Source organism: Lichenostomus cassidix, chromosome 7 (genome assembly GCF_008360975.1).
Source record: "Lichenostomus cassidix isolate B80296 chromosome 7, HeHo_3.0, whole genome shotgun sequence".
NCBI lineage: Eukaryota > Metazoa > Chordata > Aves > Passeriformes > Meliphagidae > Lichenostomus > Lichenostomus cassidix.
The window spans coordinates 33,161,720-33,173,869 of record NC_139488.1 but is presented as its reverse complement, the minus strand read 5'-3'; the positions used below and the strand labels follow the sequence as shown (position 1 = coordinate 33,173,869).

General features: G+C 37.2%; 1 protein-coding gene across 1 annotated transcript in view; it reads left to right on the top strand.

Annotated features, from left to right (window-relative positions):
- Positions 1 to 12,150, top strand: part of LRP1B (LDL receptor related protein 1B) — a 613,981-nt gene that overhangs the window by 395,808 nt on the left and 206,023 nt on the right. Inside the window, exons 11-14 of the mRNA XM_085067137.1 lie at positions 1,083 to 1,319; positions 5,594 to 5,774; positions 8,004 to 8,223; positions 9,172 to 9,361. Of these exons, the coding sequence (XP_084923263.1) occupies positions 1,083 to 1,319; positions 5,594 to 5,774; positions 8,004 to 8,223; positions 9,172 to 9,361 (828 nt within the window). The remainder of the gene's footprint in view (positions 1 to 1,082; positions 1,320 to 5,593; positions 5,775 to 8,003; positions 8,224 to 9,171; positions 9,362 to 12,150) is intronic.

Here is a 12,150-nt window from a genome sequence, read left to right as displayed (position 1 = left end):
TGCTTAATAGTTTGTCACATCCAATTTCCCATCCAGACAATCAACTTATCACACAAAAGCAGGACATTCATGTGAACAAGTCATGGTTTTTCTCAGAATATTCTGTGAAAGCAAATGTGATTTGTGCAGCTGTGGTTATACCTAACATTATACGTACACAGTCTGTTGGTCACCTGCAGCCAACTGAAAGTTTTGGGGAATGCCTGGTTTTGGCTGGTTTTTCACTCAAATGGCATTGATTTAGTTAAGATGAAAAACATGCAATTAGATACTCTGATGGATGCTGGTAGATGGATATATTTGACCTCAGTCAAACCTGATGCAGTTTTCTCTGACAATTCCATCAAAAAATACTGAGAGGCAGCAGGAAAAGTATGTAGAGAATTTTAAGAGGTATACTGATAGCATTAAGCCTCTAAGGATATTTACAAGTATCTTGAAGGACAAAAAGTCACTTTACTAAGCTTCAGTTATTTGTAATCAACCTAATTAAATTGCAAAAAACTTAGAAATACAAAGTATTGATATACATGTTTGTTATCTCAGTATAAAAGAGCAATGTGTCCATTTGTTTTATTCCTTTCAATTTGAAAGAAATTTACTGCAATCCTTCATGGTTTTGTTTCTGAGAAACTTTAGGTGGAAAAAAAGTGTTTTGCATCTGTTGGGACTTATGGGCATTGTTAGGTTTTATGATTACTTCAGTCATGATCTATATTGCCTTGATAGATCGTAATAAATTGCCAAATTAAATGTCTACAGAGCTGTATTTGTCCACTTCACAGCAGATGCAAAGTTATTCTGTGATCTACCACTGCTTTTTTAGTGTGAACTTTCACACCAAACAAAATAATTAGATGTAAGCAGCTCACTGAAGTAATTTGTATTTTAAATAACGTAATGTAATTAGCTAGATTTTTTTTTATCTAGATACCTTCAGAATATATGAAAGTTTAATTTTTGGTATCGACTAATGCTCCTGCTCCCCACTAATTGTGCCAGTTAATTAAACAAGGACATTGTGCACTGTGAAGAAGATTAGGCAGCATCAGTTGTTTATGTTTGTAATCTTTCTTTTGCAGGACCAAAGAATGAATTGTTTCTTTTTTATGGGAAGGGACGGCCAGGAATAATCCGGGGGATGGACCTGAATACCAAAGTGTCTGATGAATACATGATCCCCATAGAGAACTTGGTCAATCCTCGTGCTCTGGACTTCCACGCTGAAACCAATTACATTTACTTTGCTGATACCACCAGTTTCCTCATTGGACGACAGAAAATTGATGGCACAGAGCGAGAAACAATCCTCAAAGATGGTAGGTGATGCTCAGTGATGGTGACATTCAGAGATGCTCACTAAGGAGAAGCTGAACTGACAGTTGCAGATAATTTAAAGTTACATTTAAATCTCCCATGGAAAACAGACTGAGTTTGACCTTGAACAGAGTTGGAGATACTTTTTTACAACTTCCTGTTTATTTTTCCTGAGGGTAAAAATGCAAAGTTTGGTTAAGTCACTCTGTTGTGAATTCTTATATTGTCCATTTAAGCTCATACCCCCTGGTGAACAATTTCTGTCTCCACTGTATCCATCCAGTATCAGGGTATTTGTTGAGCTATCCCAAATCCTTGCAGACTTGATAAGACTTCTTCACTCCAACCTGTGTCACACTGTGGATTCTGGAGCTTATTCAAGCAGTTTGGCAGAGTGAGACTGACTGTGGTGCTTGAAAACTCATTAGGAAAAAAGCATTGTCTTTCCTGAAGCATTTTCCATTGTATATGTGGAAGCAACAGGAAGACCTAAACATCTATTAATACCTTAATGAAGATGCTTGTAACATTTATTATAGCAATGAAAGAAGATGCCAGCAGTTCTTTAGTTTCCACATCTCCCACTACACAGAATCTCCCTAGTCCAGAATCATATCTCCTCATACCAAATGTTGTTGCAGTGAAAAAAGCTTCCAGTTTATCAATGGATATTTTGTTTTCTTTTATGGCTCCTTCTCTGAAATACTGCTTCAGCAGCAGGTAGCACCTGCCTCAGCTGAAATTCATTCCACAGTAATTATTTTCTAGTCCTCAATCTAAGAAGCAGCATAAATATTCATCTTAGCCTTAAGAGCTTAATATCTTTACCTGTGAATGGAAGCTCAGCACAGTGAAAGTAACTAAAATACTGTTGTTTTAGGAGGGAGATTATCATTCCCTGTCATTCATAATGCATGTTTTAATCCCCCCTTCTGAGGAGCCATCTCCACTGTGCACTGATAGGATGCTCTTTCAGTGTAAGGTCTCTCCTCAGAGTCTGCATGAAGATCCCTTCAGCAGCACTTGCAAGCAATAGTGACAGGCTCTTTACCCTGCTCTGGTGAATGGTTAATAAAGGGCATTTGTCTCAGAAAATAACAAATACTCAGCTGTCAGTCTGGTAATTCTTCATTTTACTGCGAACGTGGAAATGGATAATGTACATCCCACATCTTCCTTGCTGACTTTCTTTTACCAACTGTGCATTTCATTTTGCAATGATGTAACTCAAATGTGGAGTAGAGGAAGGAGTAGGAAATGTGTAAATTTAAACATTATAAGGGAGCAGCAGGGAGCATTCTGGATGAAAGGTGTCAGATAAGTTGGGGTCAGACAGGTTGGGATTAATCTATTTAAACATGCAAATATGACTAAACTTTTTATGCCAAACAGGCCAATCGGTGATACTCCTTTAAATAATGTTTAAATGCTATGTCTGCTCTTTATAAGTACAACATAGCAAAAATACCAATGTAACACCGAAAGAGTTGGATTATCTGATGATTTATTATTGGTGATGCCACTATTTGCAAAGACCAAGAATCTGTCACTGTCATTCTCCCCCTCCTTCTTCCCCAGGAGCGTACATTGTTAGTTTGAACTTGGTGCAGTTTCATAACTTTAAAGTATATTTAAAGAACATTTGTTAATGTATTTTTCATGATTTAAAAAATTAATATGGCCTCCAGCCATAACACCTCAGCTTTTATTCTTGTCAACTCTCAAGAACTCAGCAGGGACAGATTAAATCATTCCTTGGTGGAAGGCTACTACAGAAAATCAGGAGTGTCAGGAGGTGGATTAATATTTTCTCTGAACAGCGTGCTGCTAAGGGCTTCTAGCTGTGGTAGGTGCCACTTCTCAGATTAGAAGTTGCCTTTTTTGGTGACTATCAGGTTTTTGAAGAATGTGAACGCTCGTTCAGACAGCATTGCCACTCAGATAATTACAGTTTGCCTACATGAGAGTCTGATCCTACCCTCTGTTGACTGGGAACTGAGATCACTGAGCACCTCACACTGCTGGATTCTGATTTCCCATATCGTTTCAGCTGTGATTTCTTCTTCCTCACTTTGGGAAGCAAGCTGCTGTGTGGTGTTGATAACCATTTGACAGCCCCCAGCACAGCCTAGCTTAGAGCTGGTGGCACAGCTGCAGGAGGACTGTACTTCCAGCAGCAACAGAAATTATAATTAACCTTTCAAACTTGCATGTCAAATCAAGTCTTTTACATTAAAACTGGAAAAAAACCCAGACATTTTTAAATGGTTCTAAATATTGTTCAGGTGATGTAACATGAACACAAGCTCAGGGTTTTTCACTTGTCTTTGTACCCCTAATGTTTCTTTGGGGGTTGCTGTGAGCCTAAAAGTTTTTCATTATTTACTTGTAAATATTAGTAAAGATGGTCAAGGCTAACCTGCTGCTTGAACAAGGCCAAAGTCTGCAAGATCTTTGGAAGCTGTTTAGCTGGTTGCTATATGAAGAAATAATGTTTTCATCTGTTTTATATTGACCTGGTATTTGAGGCACTGTTATTATCCATGACCTAACTGACATAGATGAGCCTGGCCATTCTGTACCAAATTACATGTTGTGCCTGTAATCTGTTCAGTATTGGAAAGCAGCATAGCAAACTGCTGCCTCTAGAACTATGAGTTTTTTAAAAACCTTGTATGACATTCAGTATGTTTGGAGCCCTCATATTACTGTTTGTAGTAAAATTCTGGTAGCAATTCCAGAATTACAAATGTTAATTTGTCAATTAGCAAGTGAAGAATGACCACGAGGGTATTTTATTATCTCCTCCCTTTTATGCTGAAAGGGCTTTACTACAGAAGGATTGGCTTGCTGAAATCAAATTGAGTTTGTTTAATCAGAATGACCATTATTTTGTTCCTGTTTACTCCTTGGTGTGAAACCCATTTAAAAAGTAAGGAGTGTATTTAAAACTTTCAGGTAGTGAAATAAAAGTGAACTTTAAATTATAACTCCACAAAAACAATGAAAATTATAGGTTTGTGCTGTAGAATTCTCTGTTTTAAAAAAAATCTGATCTATTTAGTATTTAGTTACCATGAGCTTTTTTGAATTAGATGGTATTTAGTTTAGAGACACATATGCCTCAAAATTGCTGCAAAAGGCAAGGTGGCTCAGAGACAGTAGCTATTATATGAAGCTGAATAGATTAGTTTCAATAGAATGGACTGGTTTGACTCCCAAAGAAGCAAAAAATCAGCAAAATATTTTCATTAAAAAAATGATCTAATTAATATAAAATTCTGATTTTATTAGTATAAAATCTGTGTTTAGCCCAAATTGCCTTGATCAAACAGGATAAAAATAAAAAGGGTTTTGAGCAAATTTGAACTCCTTGTCCCTCAAGCTTGATTTTACTCATGTTAGTGTTTTCTTGAGTTGAGCAAAGTCTGCCGAGGCCTCTCAGAGCTCTAAAGGAAGTTTCTTTCACAGCTCAAGCTTGTCTGTGTTGCCTGTTCTGTCCAGCACTTTTTCCTTGGGTCCTTGGTGAAATCCTCTCTTCTTTTCCCTTCCATTCTTAGTACTTTTCTCAGCATATTTGCCACTCCAACACCAAAGGCCACTCTTTTCTTTCAGGAGTTTTCAGCTGCCTCTGACACTGTCTTTTCAAAAGAATGTAGCAAAGGCACTGAGAGATAAAAAATAAAACTGGCAGTGTCCATCAGCCTGGGAAACCTGTGTGAGCTGCTGGCATTGCTCTCAGACACTGCCTGACCCACAGGTGTTGTGTATTTGGGGGATTCTTGTCAGACCAGGTGCTTGCTGGGTTAGGAATGTCATCATTCTGTTGTTTCATGTCTGGAGAGCTCAGTCTGACACCTCTGCTTCCCTCAAGTTTCTTAGAGCACAAGATAAAATAGTTCCCCAGAAGTGCAGTGATGTTCAGGTGTATCAGAAATAAGGATAAAAATGTTAAAACACATCATGCAAGGCTCCTCAGTATATGCCACTTTTTTTTTTTTCCCCAAATAACTTTCTCATATTGTGTCTCACAGGATGTGTTGTCATCTCTACACCTGTGATTGATTTACAGAATTTAAGTCTTGTTTCTTAAGTGAACAAGGTTTAGTTGATACTTTGGTGGGTACTGTAATATGCTTTGGACCTGCAGTAGATAAGGGAAAAAAAAGCAATTTTAAATATATGACATGCATATCACATAATAAATAGTGAACGTAAGTAGATATAGAACATAAATAGTAATAATCTCTTACTACTGTCCTCTCTCTCTCGACAGACCTTGATAATGTGGAAGGCATAGCAGTGGACTGGATTGGAAATAATCTTTACTGGACCAATGATGGCCACAGGAAAACAATTGCTGTTGCCAGACTGGAAAAAGCTGCTCAGAGTAGGAAGACTTTGCTGGAGGGAGACATGTCCCACCCTAGAGGAATTGTTGTCGATCCTGTCAATGGGTATGAAGCAAACTGATTCTTCTGTAATGATTGTATTTGTAGCATAAATAGAGGATTGAATTTGCTCAGGTTGAGGTTTGGAGAGTCGTTTAGCAATCTGCAATTCTCCAGGAGTCTGTAGTATCTGTAATTCCTGTCCAGCTCTCTTGCCTGAAGCCTTCAGAAGAATTGGTATTCCTGTCAGTGTTGCATGTCTGTCCTGTTAATCTGAATGTGAGTCACCTTCTTCTCAAACAAATTGAGGGTGTAAGTCCTGTATGAATTTTTAATATTAAGCGAATTTTAAGATGCTTTCCTTTATGTCTCTCTCTGCGAGTCTCAGTTTCTGGAGATAATTATGACCATATCCTTGTACACATTGCTTTACAAAACTGAGACAGGTACTCTTCATTACCTATTAGCATTAATTAATTTTGATAGGCTGTATAATAAAAAGAAACCACATTATTACACAGTGGTACAATTGTGGTTTACTTAAAAATTCACTTAGGTTTATTCAGGGAATTGTCACTGAAGAGTGATGAAAGTGGGTAGTTTTAGTATGGCTGGATTGATTGCTATTTTCTTTTTATAGAAAATATTTACACTCTCAGGTTTTCCTGTCTGAGCCTTTGAGGAGGGGAAATGACTGTGAAAAGGCTGCAATTCATTAAGGTCAGATAGAGAGGGTATAAAATCCAACCACGAACCATAACCACACCTGCAATTACTTTGTTAAATTTTCCAGCTCAGTAAATGCATGGCACAGGAAACAGTGTATGAAGATGTATTGCCTGAAAAGAGCCATTATATAAAACACTTTTCTAATAAAATAGTGTGTCCTTCATGATTATACTTCTCACGGAAGCTCTTCCTGAGGAATAGCATTTCTTATGGCTTTTTAATTGTGTTTCAAAAATTTTAGTCTTGATTTAACCAGTGTTGGAGCATTAAGTGCATTTTGAAATAAATTAAAGCACATTGAGGTAAATGTCTGTCGCTGTGATCACGTTTTAGCTTATGACAGGATAACTGGAATAAGTACAGACAAAAACTTAATGGGGAAAAAGCTCAGTAATTGCTGTTGAGCAGTCATGTAAATATTTGTAAAACATGTTTTGTCTCCCAATAAAATAAGTGCAATATTGACCTGCATCTGCCTGAGCCTCGGGGCGTGTGCAGGGTTTGTAATTCTGTGATTAAACCTAGTGGTGTTTGAGTCAAACATGCAATGAGGGTTGTAAGGCTCATGGATCAAAAATTGACTGATGTTCTTAACCTGTATTTACAGAAACATTCATAGAACCCAAAACAACCTTCTAGTGGGTGATTTGAGAGATGTTTCTTAGCATATTTGCTGCCCTCTGCTTTTGTACAAGTTCAAGTTTGGTAATAGAATATGATAATCAGGTAATTTCAATAAGGAAAAACAGGCTTTATTCTGTTTGGCTCAGTAGAGAATGGCTCATAGAATTCCTCTGAGCCAATACCATTAGATGAGTTAACACAATTTTTGTTGCCTTTTCCAAAATAGCATTGGTGCCTTCCTTTCAGACTTCTGTTTTTGTTTTTGTTTTTTTTCTTTTTAATCTACATGGCTGCACTATAAGCCGTAAAACTATGCTAAAATTGCCTACTGGCTATTTTTCAACCTATTTTTACAGCAACCATTTCGAAACATTTTTATGATGGACAAAATAGTCATAACAGTTTCTCAGTAATTTAGCTGTTTTCATGTAGGACCTGAAGTTCACAGAACATCAAGGTTATCCTTTGGCTCTAAAACCAGAGTGCAAATAATTACTGTGTTGCAAGTTGTTTGATAATATTGGGTGTAATAAAAAGGAGATTTACATCATAAAGGCAAATTAACCTGGCCAAAACCAGTTCACTGTAAAAATTTGAACTTCTTGACAAAGTCAATACAAATGGTGGTTTAAAAAATAGCAACAAAACAACCAACCAAAACTATAATTCTGGGATTAAATAAGGTCTTCATTTTTTCACTTTTCTTGTCTCTGGACCCATCTGGTATTCATGTAATTCATCTCAATATGGGCAAAATAACATAAGTGTGACTTCAGCAGCATCCACTAGACAGGGACAGTAAACAGAGTTGTCGAAACAGCAATGGAAAGAAACATGAAAAAGTCAAAATTGCTCTGCCTTGGATGAGCTGTTCCTAAGAGCCTACAGCATAATTCACCAGATTAAAATGGAGTATGAATGCTAATTTCTGTAATTCCCTAGCTGGATGTATTGGACAGACTGGGAGGAGGATGAAATAGACGACAGCGTGGGGAGGATCGAGAAAGCCTGGATGGATGGCGACAGCCGGCAGGTCTTTGTGACATCCAGGATGCTCTGGCCAAACGGCTTAACTCTGGACTATCGAGCCAACGTGCTCTACTGGTGTGATGCCTACTATGATCACATTGAGAGGATCTATTTGAATGGCACTGACAGAAAGGTAAAAGAGAAATGCTGCTGGTTTGCCACAGGCGTGTTCTTTCTCCGGATTTGGTTGTGTTGTGTTAGAAATCCTTCTCAAGGTTTTTAAAGTCTGCGGCGTGTCATCTCTGCATTCCAGCATCATCTCTGCTGGAATTGTGTTTGCAGTCTGCAGTGAGAGGATGTTCATCTGTGCTGAGCGACACCAAACTTGATTTTTATTCTATTTTTTTTAGTCTATTTTTCTCATGTGGCAATGAGTTCCATTTTGATTGAGCCACGAAGTGACCAAGAGGTTTTCAGTAGGAAAAAAGCATTATTTTGGCTTTGCCAGAGAGGCTTTTCCTTGAAGTTCACTGGATAAGCTGTTTGGATGAATCTCTGTGCCCCTTTTGAGCATTTGTGGTGATATTCAGAGGGGCAGCACTCAACAGATGCTGTCAAAGATGGAGAGATTGCTTTAGTTGCTACTAATGCCTTTACTAGCTGGATACAACTCTGTGTAGATATTCTGTGTTGGTTTGTAGAAGCAACAAGCACAGAACAAGACACTTTGAAAATGGTTAAAGCTTAGATTTATAGTGAATATTTGGGGAAGTTTTACCAGCTGCTTTGTAAAATTAATGACTGGTGAATAATAAGAAGCACCTGTCTTTGCAGGTTTTATTTTGAATTGTGTCACAGAATGGTTCATTTTTTTAAATCTTATTATATAAATGAAATTAATAACTACTTGAATAAAATTTATGTCGCCAAAGATAACTTGAAGATACTTGCTTTTGATGCTTAATTATTTGTTTTTAATAATAGGATATTTTGGTCAAAATTTAACTGGCTCAATCACATCTTCAGTACAGTGAAGATTTTGGGGGATGGGGAGGTTCTTAATTCCACTGGAATTAAATCTCTGGAAAATTAATAATTCTTTTTACCTTGCTATTGCTCACCTACCACTAATTAATTGCAGGTAGTCTACAATGGAAAAGATTTGAATCATCCTTTCGGGCTGTCACATCATGGAAATTACATCTACTGGACAGATTATATGAACGGGTCAATTTTCCAGTTGGATTTGGTTACAAGGAATGTGACACTGCTGAGAAGTGAGAGGCCACCTTTGTTTGGGCTCCAGATTTATGACCCACGCAAACAGCAAGGTAATTATGGAGTTTCTCCAGTGGTTTGTTATAAAAGATTATTTTTCCTTATAGTCTCCAAGTGTTTTGAGGTGATTTGATGAACAAAAATGGAAAAACAAAAATGACTTGTGGCATGAGAAAGATACTCTCCAGTGTTTCAACCCATTGATGTAGAAATTGATCCTCTCATAAATACTGAAAAGTGAATCATAGCATTATTCTTGTCTGAATTTCTTCTGTTCATTTACAATGCCTTTATTGCCTTTTTTTTGTGTGACCCAGAGATGGTGTGAAAGTACCAATTATGGAGGGTAACATATGTGCTTTGCCTCATATAGACATAAAATATATGATTGCATTTAACTTTTCTTAAATGAGATCATAGATCCTGCCTGTATTTTCCTTTTTTTAATTTTCTCCCTCATCTTGGTCTGCATCAACACTGTATGTTGCACAGAATAAGAGTTAGCACTTCTTTGAGAGTAGTGGAAAAATCCATAGTTTAGCTACTTGTTTTGGCAGAGAAATGAGATAAAAGCCATAGCTTTGCATGAGTGGAGTTTAGAAAATGCAATTGCTACTATACAGGTAAAGGCAAAAATCTGTTTTACTGGAGAAAACTGCATTGCATTTACTCTATACAGTGTTCTTATGAGTTGTTGAAAATTTGCTCTCTTTAGTGAAAACATATTTCTGGTTAATGTCTGCTATCAAACATAAAAGTGAGTATCAGGAATAAGTATAAATAAAATACTGTTTAAAAGGTTATTGTTTTACTATTTAAGAGTGTCTCTTTTGTGGTACTGTAGCATCTAAATTTCCAATACCTAAACCAAGTTAATATGTGTAGTACTGTGCTGTGTCAATAAAAGAATTCCCCTTATCACAAGTGCTTTCCAAGGACTTCCTCTTGCTTTCAAAGACATGTAAAAGCATAGTTTTTTGGGTTTTTTTTTTCTTGGATTTGTTGTGGGTTTTGTTTGGTTGGTATTTTTAAGGCAAAATCTGGTCCCAAATCTACTCTCAAGGTAGCCAAATTTCAGAATGTTGTGTCTGCTAATAGAAGACACAGTGTTTGCTTTCAATGCTTCAGTACTTCTGCTGCTTTATTCAATACTGAGAAAATTCCTTTATTTTTTAGAAAAAAGGGACATTTAATGCAGTTGCTGTTAGCTTCCAAATAAGCTTTCACCAGAGGGAGAAAGTATTGCCTCTTAGACAGTTTTGCTGAATGAGCTGAAGTCATAAGGGAGAGAATTTGGCTCATTAATATATTCTTTGTTTGAAATTGTAATTGGAATCTTGTAAGCTAACTGCAGCCTTTAGGAACTTCCCTGTTTGTCATGCTCAGTGAGGCTGATCTTGCCATTGTTCCCAAAGGAGCATAAAAATTTATTTTAAAGAAACTGCAGCTGTTTGTGCATGTTTTTTCTTCTGAAAGAGCAAGCTCAAGGCTGAATCATGGCACAGAAAAAATCACAGCTAACCATTTTAAAGATGTGTTGTGTATTAAAGATTACATGTGTTAAAGATTACATACCTTAGAAACTTTTGTGATATGTTGAGGTGACTGCTTTGATGCTGCAGGTATTGTCACTGTCTGCACAAGCAGAAACTGTTTAATTTCCTTTTTTTCATAGTACAATTGAGACTGGCATTTTTATCGGGTGTTTTTTCCTGGATCCTGGGCCAATCCTGCTTTGCTTTGGGTAGCAACATTCAGGTTTTGGTGTCTCCTCAAGGAAAGGTGTTTTTCATTGTTTCTCTTTCTCTCATGAGCCACATGAAGGAACTGAATCCCCTTATGAAGGAACTGATTTTCTCCTTGCTTTCAGAGATTAGAATTCACCTTACTTCCTCAGGCTTGCTCTTTGTGTCTCTATGTATCAGGAATCCCTAAAAAATGGGAAGGTGAAGCATAGCAATTGTAGGAGTTGGATTTACAGTCAGAACATGACCCTGCCAAGGCCTGCAGGTATTTCCACTGCACTGAAAGGCTGCATTGATACTTATGTGTAAATAATTCTGCCGTGCAATAAGTGCATTTACAGCAGTTAAAGTAGCCTCTTATAGAACCAGTTAGTGTTTTAACTCCTCGAGTTCAAAGAGCTCCTTGAGCACCAGGCTGCTGCTCTTCATGTGTGGAAGATGATCCTAAGAGTGGGCTTACACTATTGAACAATCCTTGAGGCTGGGTTTATAAGGTACAAATGCAATAAATACTTCAGTGTATCTATTAAATGAGAACATGATGTAAATGTGCATGGTTGTCATAATTTTTTTTTCTGAAAATGATGACTGAGATGCAATTACAGTGTTGTTTTAGCTCTGGCCTAATTTTTTAGCTAATTAAAAATGGAATTGGCCTAATTTAATCCCATGGAAGTGATTAAATGGCAGCAGCTGTTTTAAAAGCTGACAAAATATGAAAAATACCATAATAGCGTTGAAGTATTTTTAAATATTGGGTCTGTTTTAAGAACACCCATCTAAAATACCTGTTATGAACTGTAGTTGAGGAAATTTAATTTCTCAAATACTTGATAGCTCTACAGGCTCTACAGCTTATTCAATAAAGAGGCTTAACCTATTTGAACTGTGTTTAGGGAGACATTTCAGCCTAGGAGGCTCTTCAGCAAGACTGATGGGACTGAAGGGCTCATTGCACCTTCAGGTCGAAGACTGCACTTTATAAACCTTTTCATCTAGGATATTTTTGTGTTAACTCTTGGTACTTCTATTTGCCTTGTCATCATCCCCTCTTTTCTCACTTCACTCAGCACAAACCTTTGGTGCAGTAGTTTGTC